This window comes from Musca autumnalis, unplaced genomic scaffold, assembly GCF_047663935.1.
Source record: "Musca autumnalis isolate F117 unplaced genomic scaffold, ASM4766393v1 scaffold_4, whole genome shotgun sequence".
Classification (NCBI taxonomy): Eukaryota; Metazoa; Arthropoda; class Insecta; order Diptera; family Muscidae; genus Musca; species Musca autumnalis.
In genome coordinates, this window is record NW_027411977.1 from 124,174,633 (window position 1) to 124,195,564 (window position 20,932).

At 36.9% G+C, this 20,932-nt stretch overlaps 2 protein-coding genes across 2 annotated transcripts in view; one reads left to right on the forward strand and one right to left on the reverse strand.

Annotated features, from left to right (window-relative positions):
- The first annotated feature begins 1,136 nt into the window (after window positions 1-1,136).
- Window positions 1,137-20,932, forward strand: part of Aps (diphosphoinositol polyphosphate phosphohydrolase 1 Aps) — a 42,344-nt gene continuing 22,548 nt past the window's right edge. The window contains exon 1 of the mRNA XM_073986167.1: window positions 1,137-2,861. The gene's annotated coding sequence lies outside the window, so the exon portion shown is untranslated. The remainder of the gene's footprint in view (window positions 2,862-20,932) is intronic.
- Window positions 17,284-18,094, reverse strand: LOC141403061 (uncharacterized). The gene is made up of 2 exons (XM_073985225.1): window positions 17,808-18,094; window positions 17,284-17,641 (listed from the first exon to the last, which is right to left on the reverse strand). The coding sequence occupies exons 1-2, from the start codon at window positions 18,092-18,094 to the stop codon at window positions 17,284-17,286; spliced, it is 645 nt and encodes a 214-aa protein (XP_073841326.1).

The following is a 20,932-nucleotide window of genomic DNA, read 5'->3' on the forward strand; positions in this document are numbered from 1 at the left end:
GTCTATGAAACATCTGGAGTTCAGCCACTATGTAATTATGCATTTCATCATCAGAAACAGTTCATAGAAAGATTGGATTTGCTAAAAGAAATCTTTGAATCCGAAAAACTTTTGCGTTGGTCTGGATCGGCATATATATCACCTGTTGGAATCATAAATGAAGATCTTGACAACGATCCAGAAACTTACACCCTACCTGATTTTTTTAAAAAAACGATGCCCGGTACAAACCGAGGATAACCAACTATAAAAGTTAAAAGTTAACACTAACTTACTGTGATATTAATAATTTACTCTACTTAAATTTTAACTTAATGTTAAATTCATACTTCTGTTGTCCATTACATTAACAGATCGTTGTTATTTAATTGTTTAAGTATTGATTAGTTTTAAGTTATTTATTTGTTTTAACAGTCGTAATAGCGCTGTACGTTATAGTAAAGGCAGCGAGCAAGCCTTGTATGAATCTTCAGCTTCAAAAAAAAAAAACAAGTGTTGTATACACACTCAATTGTGCATAGTAGCATACTTCTGTGATATAGTGTATTAGAATAAGACGATTATAATTCTAAGGTTATATGTTACCATTCGATCTGCATTACAGTTTGTCATTTAGAAAAAGAAGAAGACTCGAATAAAAAATACACTACTACTACTACTTAATTGTCTGGTGTAAACGCCTGGTCAACACCAGGCTTAATATATCGATGTTTTCCATGGTTTAATAAGAAAGGTTAGACAAAGCTTTATGTCAATTTAAATTTTTTCATTCGAGTATTCCTAAAACTTCAAAACAATAAACACAAACTGTGTATGTGTGTGTGGTGTTTGAATAATATGTCAAACAATTTTAAAAACAATCGAATTCAATGATTTTTAAAATTATTTTTGGAACATTTGTATGGAAATAATTCGTCAGGTTATCATTGAAACAAACATTTTATAATATCCACAACTTGATTATGCGGGGAAACATTGGTCCTTCATTCATTTTTCGCGATTTTTATAAAATGCTCAAAATTGGTGTTGTAAACAAACCCACTTGTTGCTTAATTTTGAAGTTTTAGGAATTCAGGAAAAACAAGGGTTCTATAGATTTTTTCATTTAAATCTACCTCTTTACTTATACCATGGATGTTTTCCTTTTTCATCACGCATCGATTATATCGATAATTTCAACCGATTTTTACATTGCACAATTTAATGCCTACATATCCCTATTTTCCAAAAAATTTTCAGCCGGTTGAGAAGTTAATTTATTATTTTTATTTTGTGTTCCGCGATAAAGTTAAAGATCCAAAAATAGTGAAAGTCGCAACGTTGAAGCGTTGAAACTCCACACAAAGATTACGACAAACCTACAGAAAACAGAACGCAACGTGAAGCAAACGTCTCGAGCGTCAACAACGTGGAAATCAACCAAAAAGGATCCAACCCAAAAAAGTGTGGCATAGTCCAAGTAATTATGCAAATGAAAAATTGTTCGCTGGCGAAAAAACGGTTACATCTCACGGTGACTAGACACGCGACAAAAAAGCAGTAGCCCCCAGACGTTCGCATTCTGATTTTTCCAAGGGTTCAAAGAAGGGCGATACCTGCTAGAATCCATCATTCACTTCAATGAAAATGTGGCGTTTGAATTATTTGTTATAAAACAGCTGTTTCTGTTTCGGAGGTAAAAGAAAAACCACCATCTTTGTTTCTTTTGTGGTACACATATACCAGAGAAAAAGTCTCGTCTTTGTGAGGTGTTGGTCGGCGCCCCCCTTTTTCCCGTCTATAACATTGCATCGTCTCGTCTGGCATTGTTGGTCGGTCGGTCGTCACAATCGTCGTTGTGGTCGTTTTGCACCTACTCTCTACGCTTCTTCCCATCACCAGAGGACGTAGTGTCGTCGTCGCGCAAATATTTTTTTGTAAAAACGACAACAACAACAATAACAGCTAAAGACGTCAAATTGTGAATGATTGTGGTGAAGAAGGCAAAGTAAGAACAACAGCTACAACAAGTTGAGCAAATATAATAAAAAAAGAAAACAAAATAAAAACACAGAACAGAAATTATTTCACAAAATCAACATCAACAACAAAGACAGAGTATTAACAACTGTCTGTCGAGAAAAAAAAACAGCAACAATCATCTCCGCTGCTTGACCCACAGTCCACAGTAACTTGCAGCTGTCCATTCAGCAACCAGCCGATAAAAACAACAGAGCCTGCAACAACAGCAAAACAACAAAAATGCTTTACGTGCAAAGTTAACTTCTTCCTCCCAAGCGTATCCCGCAAAAATATCAAACAAATTTTAGATTTTCTCAATTTTTGAAATACAATTTGTTAATCCAGTTTCTGTTTCCACTATTCCATCAATTCTAATTCTTTAATATCTTAGCCATATCCACATGCTTTTGGTTGGCACCTTCTGTCTTTAGAAGCAATCCTTTTGTAAAGAAAAAAAAAAGAAGTTTCAAATTGTTTGCAAAATTTGTTCTGTACTGCGTGGCTTTTGCTGCTGTTCAATATTGCCAGACGTAAATCGTTTTGATTTTATTTCGTCATCACATATTTAATCAGCTACCATCCAAGTTGCAAGCATATGCGTGGGAAGTCCATTTCCTTGTAGAGAAAATTGTTAATCTTTATTTAGAACGCTCTGGCCTATACAAACAAAACACAGTGCACAGTTGCAGCACAACCACAGGACTTCTTTTGAATTCACCAGGAATAAGAGTCTAAGCTTGAGCTTAAATTAGCTAAGCAATTTCACCCGCCGTTTTTTAAGAAACAACAACAAAACTTGTATACCATACTCAACTCAGCACTTGTTTGTTAAACCAACCAACCAACGTCTGCAAGTAAAGGTATGTATGAATTATGACTATTGATATGAACTTTATTGTTGCGAAATAGTAGTAACAACATAAATGATAAACAATGTCACGACAGCTCGCATGCCATCTGATGGTAATCATGAAAGTTTGGCTAAAATCTTAAGTTTACGTGGAAGAGCGAGTTGGTTCTTTTAGTTCATCCCTAGAAAGATAAGCAAAGTCCAATTGTGAAAACAAATAATCAAAAGTACAAGTTTCCCAAATGACTTGGTGTCTGTTTTAGGATAGATGTCAAGTGCCTTAATCTTCTACTTCAGCCAAATCCAAGTTTGAGATCACTTGTCCCACTTCAATCTTCAGTCAGTCATTAACAAGGTTAAAAATAACCTATTTTATATCCTATTACTCACTTGGTAATTTTTTAATAGAGTATTTTTAAGCGAGTCTGCATCGGAAACGAAGCAATGTCTAACGTTGAACTTTCCGTCCCATTCTACAGCGTAAACTGTGGTATACATGTGCAGCCGGTTTTTCAAACTACCCTGCAGTGTATGTACAAATTTATTGTTGTATTTCTAGGGACCTATATTGGCATTATAATGCCAACTTTGCTATTTCTGTACTGCTCTGTAGAAGAGAGCCTCCTTGGGAGCATCATGCTGTATACAATTGTTGTGGGTCGGTTCAACCTTTGCGGTTATGCCCATCCTTCTTTTATTATGACTTCTGTAATGTCCTTGCTAACTTCATCTACCAGCTATAGCTGTCCGATTCGTGGTTACCAACGCAACGATCGAAGGTTTTACTAGTCTTTATAAAAGATTTCCAAAATTTTTGCCCTGCCGACATAAATCTGAAAGTGAATTATGTGATTTATGTCAGTGTCATTCGAGGAAAAAAAGAAGGAAGCTGTTTCAGAATAGTCCATTTCATATTATTTACTGTGGGAATACTCCTGTCTTCGTCGGCAATGTTAAGTTCTTGGTTGACATCTCGCGTCTGATGGCGGCTCAATAGTTGGATATTTTTGCATTTACTTTATATTAATGCCTTACGAGATGATCGTCATCAACCTACCAAACCATCGAACCATCTTTCCGAAAATATTGTTCCGATAAATATAAAGTTTTATGCACCGGATTGACTCGGAGCAATCTTCGTCAGCTCGAAGAAATCTATGTCTATATTCCAACAGTTCTTCACCATGGAAGCGGCGATATAGCCCAGAACGTTTTCTACAAATACAAACATGTGTACATTGAGGTGGCTGCCGTTGGCCGGAACACGGGTGTTGTGTGGTTCCGTATCAATTCAGTATCGAAAAACCTTACCACCTTACCCCAGCAAAATAATTTGGAAGTAGTGCAATGTAGACTATTTCTTTCACGGCATGTTTTGATGCAGTTCAAACCGCATTCGGATGCGATACAATGAATGATATACTTTCCTCATATTTTAACAGCATCTGGATGCAGTTCAATCGGAGTAGTGAAAAAGACACTCCAATTCTTTACATTTTAACAGCATTTGGATGCGATCCAACGATTGACATCCATTTCTCACATTTAAATTGCATATGGATGCAGTTCAATGGAGTCGTGAAAGAGGCACTCCGTTCGATACATTTTACAAGCAGTTGCTTAGTGATCCCAAGCAAGCAAGCCAATTTGTAGATAGCTACAACTACAGAATTTTTTCAAAGATAGAAAAAGTATGCATCAATTTCTAAAATTTTTATATAAAATAAACAAAATACAACCAAAAGTTGGGAACATTTTTACCGTAACTCACGAGAAGAAAATTTCCTAATGAAGTGCTGTGGGAGTACTTGTCGAAATGTCAACTGGTGATGGGAATACAATACAAGAACCCCTTCAGCAGATGAAGCAAAAACATTTCAGCTTGGATTAAATGGAGAGCGGGCGAAACAAACTCAGTTGCAATTGAATTTAATGAAAAAATTTCATAATCTGTGTTGATGTAATAAAGTTCTTATTATTCTTGTTTTACACAAACAATAAATTCTTTATTCATTTTAGGATAGTTTGCAATTGGCTTGCATTTGTATTGCATCTTTGAACTGCATAAAAACACACTCCGAAAAGTGCCTTTGGATGCAAATTGGACTGTATCCTATTCTATCCTAAAGGGTTAGTTAAACTGCGATTCCAAAGGTATAGTTAAAATGCAGTGCCGAAGGGTTATTTAAAATGCAGTGCTAATGAAATGCATTTTCCGTAGTCACGTTCTTGTAAAAATCATGAGTGAAAATGCATAATTTGATGCACTTCCAGATCACTTGCACATATGATTTAACTACATTTTTGGAGTCAAACATTTTGCTTGGTTGAGGTAGACACTACACCCGTGCCTAATTTTTTTTTTTTCGAACGTTCCCACGCCTCACTTTCCCACCCCTGCCGACCGAGGGGGCGACCTCCCTTTTACGTAGGGATCGCGTACACACCATGATCCGCATCATGATGGGGTATGAGAGGGAAATTGAAAACCAGCTACAGAATTTACTTCATCAGCTAGTTAGTTACTTACTAATACATTTTTATACCCTCCACCATAGTATGGAGGGTATATTAAGTTTGTCTTTCCGTTTGTAACGCATTGAAATACTCATTTGCGACCCTATAAAGTATATATATTCTTGATCAGGGTAAAATTCTAAGTCGATCTGAGCACGTCCGTCCGTCCGTCCGTCTGTGGTAATCACTCTAGCATCCACAAAAATAGAGATAGGACGCTGAAATTTTGGGAAAATGCGTCTTTTGTTTGCAGGCAGGTCAAGTTCGATGATGGGCTATATCGGTCCACGTTTTGGTATAGCCCCCATATAACGGTACCCCCCGATTTACGGTATTTTGACGTTTTTAGCTACATTTTCAGACCGATTTGGCTATAATTTGACATTTAGGGTTCTTAAGTGTCAACAAACATATATAACAAAACTTGTGGACATAGGTCCACGTTTTGGTATATCCCCCATATAACGGTACCCCCCGATTTGCAGTATTTTGACGTTTTTAGCTACATTTTTAGACCGATTTAGCTATAATATGAAATTTAGGGTTCTTGAGTATCAATAAACTTAAATAACAAAAGTTGTGGACATAGGTCCACGTTTTGGTATAGCCCCCATATAACGGTACCCCCCGATATACGGTATTTTGACGTTTTTAGCTACATTATCAGACCGATGTAGCTATAATTTGACATTTAGGGTTCCTAAGTGTTAATAAACTTATAAATTAGAAGTTGTGGACATAGGTCCACGTTTTGGTATAGCCCCCATATAACGGTACCCCCCATTTGGGGTATTTTGACGTTTTTAGCTACATTTTCAAACCGATGTAGCTATAATTTGACATTTGGGGTTCTTAAAAGTCAATAAACTTATATAACAAAAGTTGTGGACATAGGTCCACGTATTGGTAAAGCCCCCATATAACGGTACACCCCGATTTACGGTATTGTGAGGGGTTTAGCTACATTTTCAGACCGATTTAGCTATAATTTGACATTTAGGGTTCTTAAGTGTCAATAAACTTATATAACAAAAGTTGTGGACATAGGTCCACGTATTGGTATAGCCTCCATATAACGGTACCCCCCGATTTACGGAATTTTGACGGGTTTAGCTACATTTTCAGACCGATTTAGCTATAATTTGACATTTGAAGTTCTTAAATGTCAATAAACTTATGTGACAAAACTTGTGGACACAGGTCCACGTTTTGGTATAGCCCCCATATAACGGTACCCCCGATTTACGCTATTTTGACGTTTTTAGCTACATTTTCAGACCGATATAGCTATAATTTGACATTTAGGGTTCTTAAGTGTAACTAAACTTAAAAGTTGTGGACCTAGGTCCAAGTTTTGGTATAGCCCCCATATAACGGTACCCCCGATTTACGGCATTTTGACGTTTTTATCTACATTTTCAGACCGATTTAGCTATCAATTGACATTTAGGCTTCTTAAATGTCAATAAACTTATATAACTAGTGGACATAGGTCCATGTTTTGGAATAGCCCCCATATAACGTTACCGCCCGATTTCAGGTATTTTGAAATTTTACCAAACAAGTTTTAACCGAATTATCTGTAATTTGAACATTTGACATTTGAAATTATTAGTGGTCACCACACCTCTCCACCAAAAATTGTCAAGAAAGCCCCCATATAACGGTACCTCACGATTTTCAGTAATTTGATGATTTTAGCTACAATATTAAACCGAACTAGCAGTAATTTAACATTTGAAGTTCTTAGTGGTCACAACACCTCTCTATCAAAAATTGTCAACATAGGTCCATGTTCGGATATAGCTCCCATATAACGGTACCTCCCAATTTTCAGTAATTTGGCAATTTTAGCTACAATTTGTAACCGAACTAACTGTAATTTGACATTTGAAGGTTGTAGTGGTCACCACACATCTGCATCAACAATTTTCAACATAGCCCCAATATAACGATACTTCCCGATTTTCGGTACTTTGAGGATTTTACATAAAATGTTTAACCGAACGTAGGTCCACGTTTTGGTATAGCCCCAAAACAAACCACCCGATTTTCCGTACCTTAGCTTTATATTTTGGACGAACTTTCTGTAATTTGAAATTTAAAAGCCAACAAAAATTCTGCAACAAAAATTGTTCATTTAAGTTCATATTTTCGTATAGCCCAGATACCTCCGAACTAGCTGTTAATGACATTTGAAGTTCCCACGTTATGTACCGATTTTCGATATTTTGAGGATTCTAGCTAAATTTTTTAACGAATTAGGAGTTATTTGACATTAAAGGCTCCCATCAAAAACTGTCAACATAGGCCCATGTTTTATTATAACCCCTATATAACAGTACCTCCCAATTTCTAGCCCACCAAAAATTGTCAACAGTTAGATATAGGCACCATAAAAAAGGGCCTCCCGAATGAAGCATTTTATGTACATTATCTGACATTTTAACGTACTCACTTAAAGTTGGGGACAGGAATGAATATTTTATGGTGGAGGGTATGAAAAGTTCGGCCCGGCCGAACTTAATGCTTTTTTACTTGTTATATACTATTCATTTAAAAATAAAGGCTCATGCCAAAGTCTACATTACAATACATGGAATTAAAATCTACACACATTTTGTTAATAGGATCTCCCATAGAGTAATTCGTGCGGTGGAAATCTCTAAATAAGGGTTGATAGTTTCTAATTGTTCTACAAGGAACATTTATTCTAATAGATGATATTAAGAAATCCGAGGGAATATTACCCATTACAATTTTATGCACCATCATAGTGTTTAACATTGTGCGTCTACTTTTTAATGTAGGTAATCGAATTAATTTTAACCTGCTTGTATATGAAGGCAAGACAAAATCGCTATTCCAATGTAAACCTCTCAGTGCAAAAAGCAAAAATTGTTTCTGCACTGATTCAATTTTATCAGAATACATTGCGTATTGAGGGTCCCATACAACAGAACCATATTCTAATATAGGTCTTACAAGTGACGTAAATAGTTGTTTTGTTATATAGGGATCTGAAAATTCTTTGGCCCATCTTTTTATAAATCCTAAAACTCCATGCGCTTTATTAACAACTAGCTGAACCCGGTGCGCTTTGCTGCCCGACTACGATAAAATATAATGGAATGCCATAATTATATTAACGTTTTTAATATTTTAACGAATAAATATAGGAGATATGAAGGCGTCATATACCTATTCAGGGTTGTTATGGAGCTACTATGGTATTTTTGTATGTTTCAGGAGGTAACACTCCTCCGAAAGCATTTCTGCCTATAAGTATTACAAATGATTTAGATATATCATCATAAAACATATATCTTAAGAAGTCTCTCGAAGATATGGTACTTAATAGCTGTAGCCTTTGTCAATTCCTTCCAAACTATAAGTACTGCTGTAAATAAGGATGACTTGTACTGACTGCTAGGTCTTCAAATTTTCATTAAAATTGAACATACGTAACAAAAACATGAAATCGACCGAAAATATATACATATGGGAGCTATATTCCTATATGAACCGATCTATTTGTCAAATTTATTTTTAGACCAAATCCCGTCTCACAATCCAAATTTCATTGAATTTGAATATACATTTGAATATAAGTGTTTTGTGCATAAAATACAGGAAATCGTCCGAAAATATATATGAGAGCTATATGCAAATCTTAACCGATTTAGATATAATTTCGCACATTTATGTCTAGACCAAATTCCGTTACACATTCCAAATTTCAGCGAATTCGGACATATATTGCGCGTTTGGTTCATCAAATACGGGAAATCGTCCGAAAATATATGTACACAGAAAATCTGCCGAAAATATATATGGGAGCTATATTCAAATCTGCACCGATTCCGATATAATTTGTCCCATTTATTTCTAGAACGAATTCCGTCACGCTTTCCAAATTTCAGTGAAATTAAAAATATGAGTGTGTCCAAATCTGAACCGGCCTCGATATAATTTATTTTTGGAACAAATTCCGTCAGACATCTCAAATTTCAGCGACATTGGACACATATGGCGTGTTTGAAGCATCAGATATAGAAAATCGGCCGAAAATACATGTAGGAGCAATATCCAAATCTGAACCCATTTCGATATGATTTGGCACATTTATGTCTAGACCAAATTCCGTTACGCATTCCAAATTTCACCAAAATTGGACATATATAGCGACTTTGGTGCATAAAATACAGGAAATCGGCCGAAAATATATAAGGAGCTCTATCTAAATCTGAACCGATTTCGATATAATTTGGCACATTTATTCCTAGACCGAGTTCTGCATATATAGCGTGCTTGGTGCATAAAATACAGGAAATCGGCCGAAAATATATATGGGAGCTATATTCAAATCTGAACCAATCTCAGTATAATTTGGCACATTTATTTCTAGAACAAATTCCGTCAGAAATTCAAAATTTCTGCGAAATTGGACATATATAGCGTGTTTGGTGCATACAATAAGGAAGTCGGCCGAAAATATATGTGTATGGGAGCTATATCCAAATCTGAACAGATTTTGATATAATTTGGCACATTTATTTCTAAAACAAATTCCGTCAGAAATTTAAAATTTCAGCGAAATTGGTTATATATATCGTGTTTGGTACATAAATAAGGAAATCGGCCGAAAATATATGTATGTGGGAGCTATATCCAAATCTGAACCGATTTGAATATTATTTGGTAAATTTATTTTGCATCAAATTCCGTCACACAAACAATATTTGGAGATTGTATCTGTAACACTTCTAAAGATATTTGCATACAAAATCTAAATTTTTTGGAGGTACCTCCGGTTTTGATTTTATATCTCCAGATCAATGCGAAATTTCAAAATATGATATAGCCTATTTTCATTCCAGGCCATGTAGCAATGTACGCTAAAAATTTCAGTAAGATCTGTTCAGCGGTTTTCGAGTCTATAAGGCACAAACAAACCAACAAACGTACAAACAAATTTCAATTTTATATATATATATATATATATATATATATATATATATATAGATTCCGTCACACATTCCAAATTTCACTGAAATCGGGCTCATATAGCGTGTTTGTGCATCAAATACCTTAAATCGCTCAAAAATATATGTGGAAGCTAAATTCAAATCTTAACCGATTTCGATATATTTTGGAACATTCATTTATAGGCCAAATTCCGTCACACATTCCAAATTTTATTGAAATCGGGCACATATAACGGGTTTGGTGCATCAAATACCTCAAATCTGTCAAAACTATGTATGGGAGCTATATCCAAATTTGAACCGATTTCGATATATTTTGGAACATTTATTTATAGGCCAAATTCCGTCACACATTTCAAATTTCATTGAAATCGGGCACATATAACGTGTTTGGTGCATTAAATACCTCAAATCGGTCAAAACTATATATGGGAGCTATATCCAAATATGAACCGATTTCGATATATTTTGGCACATTTATTTATTGTTCAAATTTCGTCACACATTATAAATTTCATTGAAATCGGACATGTATAGTGTTTTTGATGCATCAAATACTTGAAATCGGACGATAATATATATGGGAGCTATATCCAAATCTGAACCGATTTCGATATATTTGGCACATTTAGTGATAGGCCGAATTCCGTCACACATTCCAAATTTCATTGGAATCGGGCATATATAGCGTGTTTAGTACATCAAATACTTAAAATCGTACGAAAATCCATATGGGAGTTATATCCAAAACTGAACCGATTTCGATATATTTTGGCGCATTTAGTTATAGGCCAATTCTATGACACATTCCAAATGTCATTGAAATCGGACATATATAGCGTGTTTGGTACATCAAAAACTTGAAATCAGACGAAAATATATGTGGGAGCTATATCCAAATCTGAACCGATTTCGATGTATAATGGAACATATAGTTATAGACCAAATTCCGTCACACATTCCAAATTTCATTGAATCGGACATTGGTGTACCATACTTGAAATCGGACGAAAATATATATGGGAGCTATATCCAAATCTGAACCGATTTCGATATAGTTTGGTACATTTACTTATAGGCCAAATTCCGTCACACATTCCAAATTTCATTAGAATCGGACATATATAGCGTGTTTGGTACATCAAATACTTGAAATCGGACGAAAATATATATGGGAGCTATAGCCAAATCTGAACCGATTTAAATATAGTTTGGTACATTTACTTATAGGCCAAATTCCGTCACACATTCCAAATTTCATTAGAATCGGACACATATAGCGTGTTTGGTACATCAAATACTTGAAATCGGACGAAAATATATATGGGCGCTATATCCCAAACTGAAGTTATTTCGATATATTTCGGAACATTTAGTGATAGGCCAAAATTCGTCCCACATTCCAAATTTCATTGAAATCGGACATATGTAGCGTGTTTGGTATATCAAATACTTGAAATCGAACGAAAATATATATAGGATCTATATCCAAATCTGAACCGATTTCGATATTGTTTGGTAAATTTTGTTATAAGCCACGTTCCGTCACGCATTCCAAATTTCATGGAAATCGGACATATATAGTGTGTTTGGTACATCAAATACTTGAAATCGGACGAAAATATATATGGGAGCTATATCCAAATCTGGACCGATTTCGATATATTTTGGCACATTTATTTTTAGGCTAAAATCCATCACACATTTCAAATTTGGAGTTTGTATCTGTAACCGTTCTATAGATATTTGCATACAAAGTTTAGATTTAAATTGGAGGTACCTCCAATTCTGGTGCTATATCTCCGGATTTTTATAGCCTATGTTACTTTCAGGCGATGTAGTAATATACCCTGAAAATTCCAGCAAGATCGGTTCAGCGGTTTTTGAGTCTATAAATTTCAAACAAACAAACAAACATACAAACATTTTTCTATTTTATATATATAGATAGAAATTACATGATTATTAAATTTTAATTTTCGATCCATCAAAAGGCCAAGATCAACAAATGATGCTACAGTTAATAATTGAGAACCGTTAATATTGTATTGCCTTATTAAAGAAGAAGATCTGGAAAAACACATATGTTTACATTTTTTTTTAAGTTTAAGTCCATACAGTCGATTTTACACCATTGAAAAAGGCTATTTAAATCACTCTGGAGAAGATCAGCTTGCTTTTCCGATTTATGAGTAATGAATAGCTTGACATCATCAGCGTACATTAGCAATCTAGAATGCATTATTGAGTTTGGCAAGTCATTTATAAATAAAAGAAAGAGAACCGGTCCGAGGTCCATCTTAGAAACGTCGGTGTAGTTATCTTTACCGTCTACACGTGGGCGATTGTGAATCCAGGGTATATGCACTTTGATTGGTTCGAAGTTCACTTGTGGTGATATATAATCACTGATGTTCTCTGAAACTATTGCTATTCCAACTTGTCGTAGAATTGCAGTCCGACCATACTTCGAGCTGCGCCATGAACCTAGCTCTTTGAGCCGAATTTCACTGCTTGTTGCCAGCTCATGTACTACAGGATCAAGTGGATGGAGTTCGAGTGGCTTTATTAAAGGCACCTTCAATGTCAAGAAATGCCGCTAACGTATAATTTGATCCCTACATATTCTTCTCGATTAAACTTTTGGCCTCATTCAGGGCTGTTTCCACCGATTTACAATTAATATAGACATGTTAAGCAGAGCTTATTTCAGTGTTCGAAAGCTTGGCGCTGATACCAATGTCCAGCAGCTTTTCTAGGGTTTTTAATAGAAAGAAAGAGAGACTAATCGTCCTATAGTCTTTTAGAAGAGTGCGACTTGACTTCCCCCCTTTAGGGATGTATATCATTGTGACTTCTCTCCATAGAACCGGAATATATGATAAAAACAAATGGTGTATATGCTAAACCTAGAAAGACAAGGAAAGGGCATAATCCGAGTTTACCGACTAAGCTCGGATCGGGATGAAATTTTTTTACTGGTAGGTCTCGTCACCCTGATCACAAATATATATAACAGTTGTTGCGGAAGCCCATACTTCCCGATATATGAACCTCCGAAGTTCCAACATTTCCGTTGTTTATAACATGACCATTTTTGAATGGATAATGATAATATGGGTGTCATTGTTAATCTTATAAAGTGTTCCGAATTTCAAGTGTTCTATGCTCTTTGGAAAGTCGTTATTTCCAGGGTTTTGGGTCCTGAAAGCTTCCAAATCGAGCTTTTAAAGCTTTGAAACTTAACATATGCCATATGGATATCATTTTAAATGTTATGGAAAGTAGATTTAAATTGTATGAAAGCATCAAGAAAATTTTGTTTGCGTGGCCGAGATATACATCTGTCCATAGGTGAGAGTCTTATGGCCTGTTTCCCGGCAGAAGGCCATCTACATAAAGAAAGTTTCTAATTTTAAAGAAAATTTTGTTCGAGTAGCCGAGATATACATCTGTCCATAGGTGAGAGTCTTATGGCCTGTTTCAGTAAGACGATTCATTTGTTCGTTCGAACTACTACCAAACTCCTGTTGTTTTAGAAACTGTTTGTGTGATTTAAAGCAAAAATTAATCAAATAATTTTCATAAAACAGTAGTTTGGTAGTAGTTCGAACGAACGAACAAATTAATCGTCTTACTGAAACAGGCCATTAAATCGCCGGCCAAATGCCTGGCAAAAAATTGTAATTTTAAGAAAATTTCGTTCGCGTAGCCGAGATTCGTATCTGTCCATAGGACAAAGTCTTAAATCCCCGCCGAAGGCCGGCTACTTAAGCAAAATTTATAATTTTAAGAAAATTTTGTTCGCGTAGCCTTGATTTGTATCTGTCCATAGGAGAAAGTCTTAAATCCCCGGCCGAAGGGGGGATTTAATAAGAATACGATGCACAGATGATTTGTATCGCCAGATGTTATTTTTCTTTATTTTCTATGTAATTTTCAAAATTATATATTATATTAACCTGCAATATCATATTTATCTCTTCCGATGGTTGCAAGATATTTCTTTCAACTTGGGGTTCCGTTTTTCCAATATTCGATAAATTATGTGTCAATCTCTGAACCAAGCTCATCATTTTGGGAAATCCTTTTGTTAGAGTAGTACCTCACTGTGTGATGCATTATGTTTTTCATTTATGTTAAAAGCGTTTAATTTTATTTTTTAGTAATTAATAGTATTTTATTTTAAGTTTTTTTCTCTTCATTACGTTACTTTTGTATTTATTTTGGACGTTTCTTGGAGTAGTGAGTCACTGGTTTAAGCATTTTGTATTTCATTAATTGGCCTGTTGGCTTTGTTATACCTGTTAAATTGAATAAATAAATAAATAAATTTGAATTCTGTTATGTTATTTCAAAAGAAAAACACATATCCTGCAATAGTTGCCATGTTATGGTCTCTTTTATACTTATTTTACCGATCTTCTACTTTGCTTCTCTAACTTTGGATGCCATGTTTTGTGATATCATATTGAACTTGATCTTTCCATTGGAGTTTTGTTCTTCCCTCGGATGGCGTAACGTCAAATGGCTCGTATTAATATACCGGTGGCATCTTTATCCATCCTGTTGACATGGCCCAGCCAACCCAATAATTGCAGCTCGATGCCGTTTTCCCGTTTTCCAGCGAAATCGGCTTGCTTTCTTTAGATCTACAAGAAACACACAATTAATTTTTTCACGTTTTTCCACATCTTTATACGAAAGATCTTTCATTAATCGCTCTGCACGTAAGTGGAATCAGCTTCCTGCAGAGCTACGCAGTTTTCGTTTTCCAGAAGTGTATTTCGACGAAGGTTTGAAAGCTTTGCTGTTAATAATACCATGGGCTGATGTGATATTATACATATTTGGAAGATTAATTTCTTATATCTTCCATAAAATGAAAAAACCATGTGATGACATAGTCCGGTCAAAATAGACATTGAAATAGCAAAAATTCCCACAAAGCTGAAATTTGGTGGAGAGCTAGGGTTTGCCATTAGAAGCAACGTCCTAAAAGTCCCCATCGATCCCATGTGTGCAAAAAAAATTATTCGGGGTCAAAGGTCAAAATTTAAGGGTTTTTAGGTTTTCGGATTTATTTTTTGAAAACGGTTGATCTAATCAAAAAGTGACTAAAGTAAATATTGTAGACAGAAAAATTATCTACAAGTTTGACCCTTATAATTTTTTTCTTAGAAGGAACCATTCTTTAGATATAGCTGTTCTGAAAAACACATGATTTGTATGCACTTATAAGGGAAATTTGAACATATTCAGACGAACCGGCTAAAATAAGCGAAGTAATCGGGTCTGTCCCCCAAAAAAATATATATTTTCTTGAAGAGCGAAATTATAGCTATCTTCTTAAAAAAATTCCAACAAAATCGGAGTGTGTTTAGTAGAGTTATTCAATGTTAGAGTCATTTTATGCAAAAATAGCCCATTTAACCCACATGTGTAATCGAAAGCCCAACGGGAACGACGCCAACGAAAACTCTCCGATTTTTTTCAAGTTTTGTCCGAAGGTAGGGTTTGTTGCGCTGATTACGGAAATGTATAATTTTCAACGGTTGCAGATCCGGTTCGCCGGTTATTAGACCCGAAAGGCCAAATTTAAAAACCGGGTTAGACCCGGTTCTACTGAACCGATTACTGCAAAGTGGATATCGTTTGAAAGCTTAAGGAAGTATCTAACACATAGTGTCGTTACTTTAACCGGTTCGCCTCATAATGTACTTACGCGACTAATTTTTTATTCGACCTTTAGATCGTGATATCTCGAAAATGGTAAGTCTTTTTTAAGAATCATAAAGACCAATCTAGTAGACAATTATTGAATCTACAACTTTTACTTTAGCGGGCTTTTGCTTAGTATTACCGTTTTTGAGAAAAATTAAAAAAAACTGAATAATGCCTCCAAAAATGACTTTGACCCCGAATAACTTGTTTTCCACACATGGGATCGATGGGGACTTTTAGGACGTTGCTTCTAATGGCCAACCCTAGCTCTCCACCAAAATTCAGCTTTGTGGGAATTTTTGCTATTTCCCCCTTATACGCATGTCTATTTTGACCGGACTAACAAAGAATATGCTTTTTGTTTAATATTTATTTGAATTTATTAAAATAGCTTTAGAAACACTTAGCTGACTCGAAAGGAAAAGGTAATACAATGGCGCAGTTAGTGTCGTTCAAAAAAGGTTACAATACTTGAAAATCGAATACTTGTCATACAAATGTAACTGGTATGCATACAATAGGGTTGCCACAATATTCCCCCGCTAGAGCAGGTTCACCTGAACCTCTTCGGAATAGTGACTTGTCTACCGCTTGCAGTAGTCTTCGGATTAGATATATCAGGTGAACAACTCTCGACAGGACTGGAAACTTCAGTACTTGTTGAACACTCAGTCTTACTGTTTGAAGATTTAAATCCGGGATCTTCAGAATTTGTAGTACAGCTGAGATCATTATTTGAAATAAAGGAAAGGTTTGAGTCGATCTATGCTAATATTTGTTCGCCGTCCCCGAACCAAAATTTTAAAAAACTTGTCAAATCTTTTTAAAACCAAATATGGACCATCATATGGGTGAGTAAGTGGACGGATAGAATCGTTGCGTACAAAAACATGTGAGGACTCTATCAGTCTTTTTGAGACAAAGGTTTCCTGTGATGCATGATGGTCGGTGTTTGTTGGTTTCAACTTTTGCATCGCTGTGCGAAATTCGGAGACAAAATCGTTTGAGGAGTCTCGAACACATGTTTGATGAAAAAATTCTCCTGGGATTGATAAAGTTGAACCATACACTAACTCTGCTGGGGATGCATTAATATCTGGTTTGAAAGCAACTCGTAGTCCCAGCAAAATTGTAGGCAAATGATAAACCCATTTGGTTGGATTATGACATAAAATGGCAGTCTTGAACGTCCTGTGCCACCTTTCAATTATTCCATTCGATTGGGGGTGGTACGGAGTAGTGCGTAGCTCCGATTGTTTTAACCAGTTCAGCGAAAATTGAAGAATCAAACTGACGACCACGGTCTGACGTAATTCGTACTGGAACACCAAACCTAGAAATCCACTGGGCCAAGAGGGCTTTTACTATTGTTTCGGCACCCATATCTGGAATTGGAACGGCTTCAGGCCAGCGGGTAAAACGATCGATTATAGTTAGACAGTAACGTTGCCCTTCACATGGTGGAAACGGGCCAACGATGTCAACATTAATATGGGCGAAACGTTCTTTAGGTGGCTCATACATAGCTGGAGCGGACTTGGTGTGACGTTGCACTTTCGACCTTTGACATTGCAAACAATTTCTCACGAATGTTGCCGAGTCTTTGCGAATTCCAGGCCAACAAAAAAAATCTGCTTGTCGCTAGTCTGGTAGTAGCTCTAACTCCAGGATGTGATAAATTGTGTAGTAATTCGAGTGTTTTCTGACGGAACTCTTTCGGAATGTACGGGCGAATGCGTGATGTTGATGTATCGCACACCAATTGGACTTCACAACCGGGAATTTGTACGTTTTTAAAATTTAGCGAATTGTTGCTTTGAATTAATTGATTCAGCTCGTTGTCGTTTTCTTGTGCAACTGCTACAGCTGTGTAGTCCATTAGCTGACTGACGGACTCAATGCGGGAAAGTGCATCTGCCGTTACGTTATCAACACCAGGCGTATGGCGAATGTCGCACGTAAACTGGCTAATAAAGTCTAACTGGCGTATACGACGAGGTGATGCCTTCTCCATCTTCTGTGAAAACGCAAAAATCAGTGGCCTATGATCCGTAACCACATGACATCTTCGTCCTTCAATCATGTATCGGAAATGGCAAATGGATTGGTACACGGCGGCTAACTCTCGATCATATGTAGAGTACTTACGTTGGGCACTCGTTAACTTTTTTGAATAAAAAGCCAATGGTTGAAGCTCATTGTCGACAATTTGGTGGAGGGCTGCCCCAACAGCTGTATCAGAAGCGTCTGTATATATCGATAGCTCGGCGTCAGCAGCAGGATGAGCTAAAAGCGTCGCATTTGCCAGCTCTTCCTTGCATCGATCGAAGGCAACTTCCGCATCTTGGTTCCAGGACAACGGTGTTAAGTCATTTTTTTGTTACCAATAATTAACTTCTGCAAATGCATTTGATATGTCGCCGCATGTGGCAAGAACTTTTTATAAAAATTTATCATGGCAATAAATCGTTTGAGCTCTTGAGCCACCTTAGGCTTAGGAAATTCTCGTACGACAGCCACTTTTTCGGGCAAGGGTCGAATGCCTTCAGAATTGACCAGATGGCCTAAAAATGTTATCTCACTTTTCCCAAACTCGCATTTTTTTAAATTGATTGTGAGATGGTTCTCAGAAAGTCGCTTAAAGACTTCGGTGAGATCGCTACGGTGTTGCTCAATTGAAGACGATGCAACAAATATGTCATCTATGTATGGGAAAACGAAATCCAAACCACGCAAAACCTCGTTTATAAGCCGCTGGAAAGTTTGGGCGGCGTTACAAAGTCCAAACGTCATGTATTTGAACTCAAACAATCCAAATGGAGTACTAATAGCGGTCTTCGGTATATCCTCCGGATGTATCGGCACCTGATGGAAAGCTTTCTGCAGGTCAATCTTGGAGAACACGGTCTTACCTCGAAAATTAGCCGTGAAGTCGGTTAAGTACGGCAGTGGATACCTATCTGGCAATGTTTTAGAATTAAGGGCGCGGTAATCACCACAAGGGCGCCAAGTACTGTCGCTTTTCTTGACAAGGTGTAGCGGGCTTGACCAATTGCTTTTCGAAGGTTGACAAATACCGGCTTTCATTAAAAATTCGAATTCCTTTTTCGCAGCTGCTAGTTTCTCCGGACAAAGACGCCGGGGTCGACAAAATGCTGGTTGGCCTGATGTTTCTATTCTGTGAGTGATCGATGACTTTGTTGTTGATCCATATGGCGAAAGCTTCATAATTTCGGGAAATCTTTTCAAAATGTCGGCAAAAGTATCAGCTGAATTAAACGTTTTAACTTCAACGGCTTTGCCGAACTCTGATGAGGAAAGATGAGCCACCAGACCAGTAATATTGTCAACTAGCCGATTCCGTCGCAGATCGATAAGAAGATCGAAGTGCTTTATGAAATCGGATCCGATTATTGGAGACGTTACATCTGCAATAACGAATGACCAGAGGAATTCACGGCGCAAACCAAGATCCAATTTCATGCGTTTCTCTCCAATCACCTTAATGGGGGACCCGTTTGCAGCATAGAGAGTTATTGCGGTAGGGCGGACCTCGAACGTCTTACACATCATAGGCAGAACAGACACATCAGCGCCACTATCAACGAGAAAAATTTTTTGTGTGTACCTTTTCCTTACCTGGAGGCGAAATAATTGGTTTTTAGTGGGGGCTTTTACGCCATTACCCTCCACTGACTCATATAGTCAATTGGAAAAAGACGGAGCTTCTGCAGACACGCCATTTACTCTTTGACGTCTATGGCAACATGGACTGCGGCACTTGTGAGCATTTCGGCCATACTTTTTGTGATACCAACATTCGTCACTTGCGGTGTTGTTAGTGGTTGCTGGGCGACTTTGTGATCTGTTGCGTCGCATTGTTGACCTACGAGAGCGGGAACGAGAGCGGGTGGACAATTGCTCAAACTTTTTCCTTAACTCTACGACGGCTAACCGAAGCTCACTAAGTTCATTCGAGGAACTCTGTACCCTATTAATTTGGGTAGATGTCATGGCGTCCACAATTGAATCTGCAATCTTCGTAAACTCGGCTGGGCTGAGCGAAATCTGGTAGCCGCTTTGTCCACAAACCTTTTAAAGCCGCATCACCAAGGGTGTTTCCGGCAACCCGCTTCATCTCGAAGTATAGCTCCGACGGTCTTTTGTCTCCAAGTGGAAGCTCTGATAAAAGGCGATTGAGGCGACGTTGTTCGCTGTCAGCAAAGTGTTCAGTGATCTTTTGTTTAATGTAGCTGTATTTGTCTGTGAGTGGTATGCTAGCAATAACGTCTGCCAATTGCGAGATAAGATTTGGATGCAGCGCTGCCAATATCGTTGCTGTCTTCTGTTTGCCTGCCACTATGCCAGACGCGGTGAACCAGAAGTCCATGGTAGTAAACCACGCTTCTATATTCGTGTTTGACATCTGGGGGACAGGCAATCTAGCATAAACCGCTGAAACATTACCCATTGACGAATTAGTCGCTTGGGAGATACCACTATCATTACCAGCAGCTGCAGGATCGTTTTCCTCCGACATCACAATAATTTTTGCGAAGATGCTGCAAAAAATTATGTGACACACGCCGGCCGGCAAATGTTTCCTTTTACACCACAGGTCGTATTCGGGGTCACCACTTTGGAAGATTAATTTCTTATATCTTCCAAAAAATGAAAAAACCATGTGATGACAAAGAATATGCTTTTTGTTTAATATTTATTTGAATTTATTAAAATAGCTTTAGAAACACTTAGCTGACTCGAAAGGAAAAGATAATACAATGGCGCAGTTAGTGTCGTTCAAAAAAGGTTACAATCAAGGCGAATTTAACAAGGTGATCCAATAGTTGAC

Coding starts and splice junctions, on each gene's coding strand:
- LOC141403061 (XM_073985225.1), bottom strand. CDS start 18,094: ATGGAGAAGGCATCACCTCGTCGTATACGCCAGTTAGACTTTATTAGC. Junction 17,642..17,807: donor TCAACATCACGCATTCGCCC/GTACATTCCGAA, acceptor GCAATGTCAAAG/GTCGAAAGTGCAACGTCACA.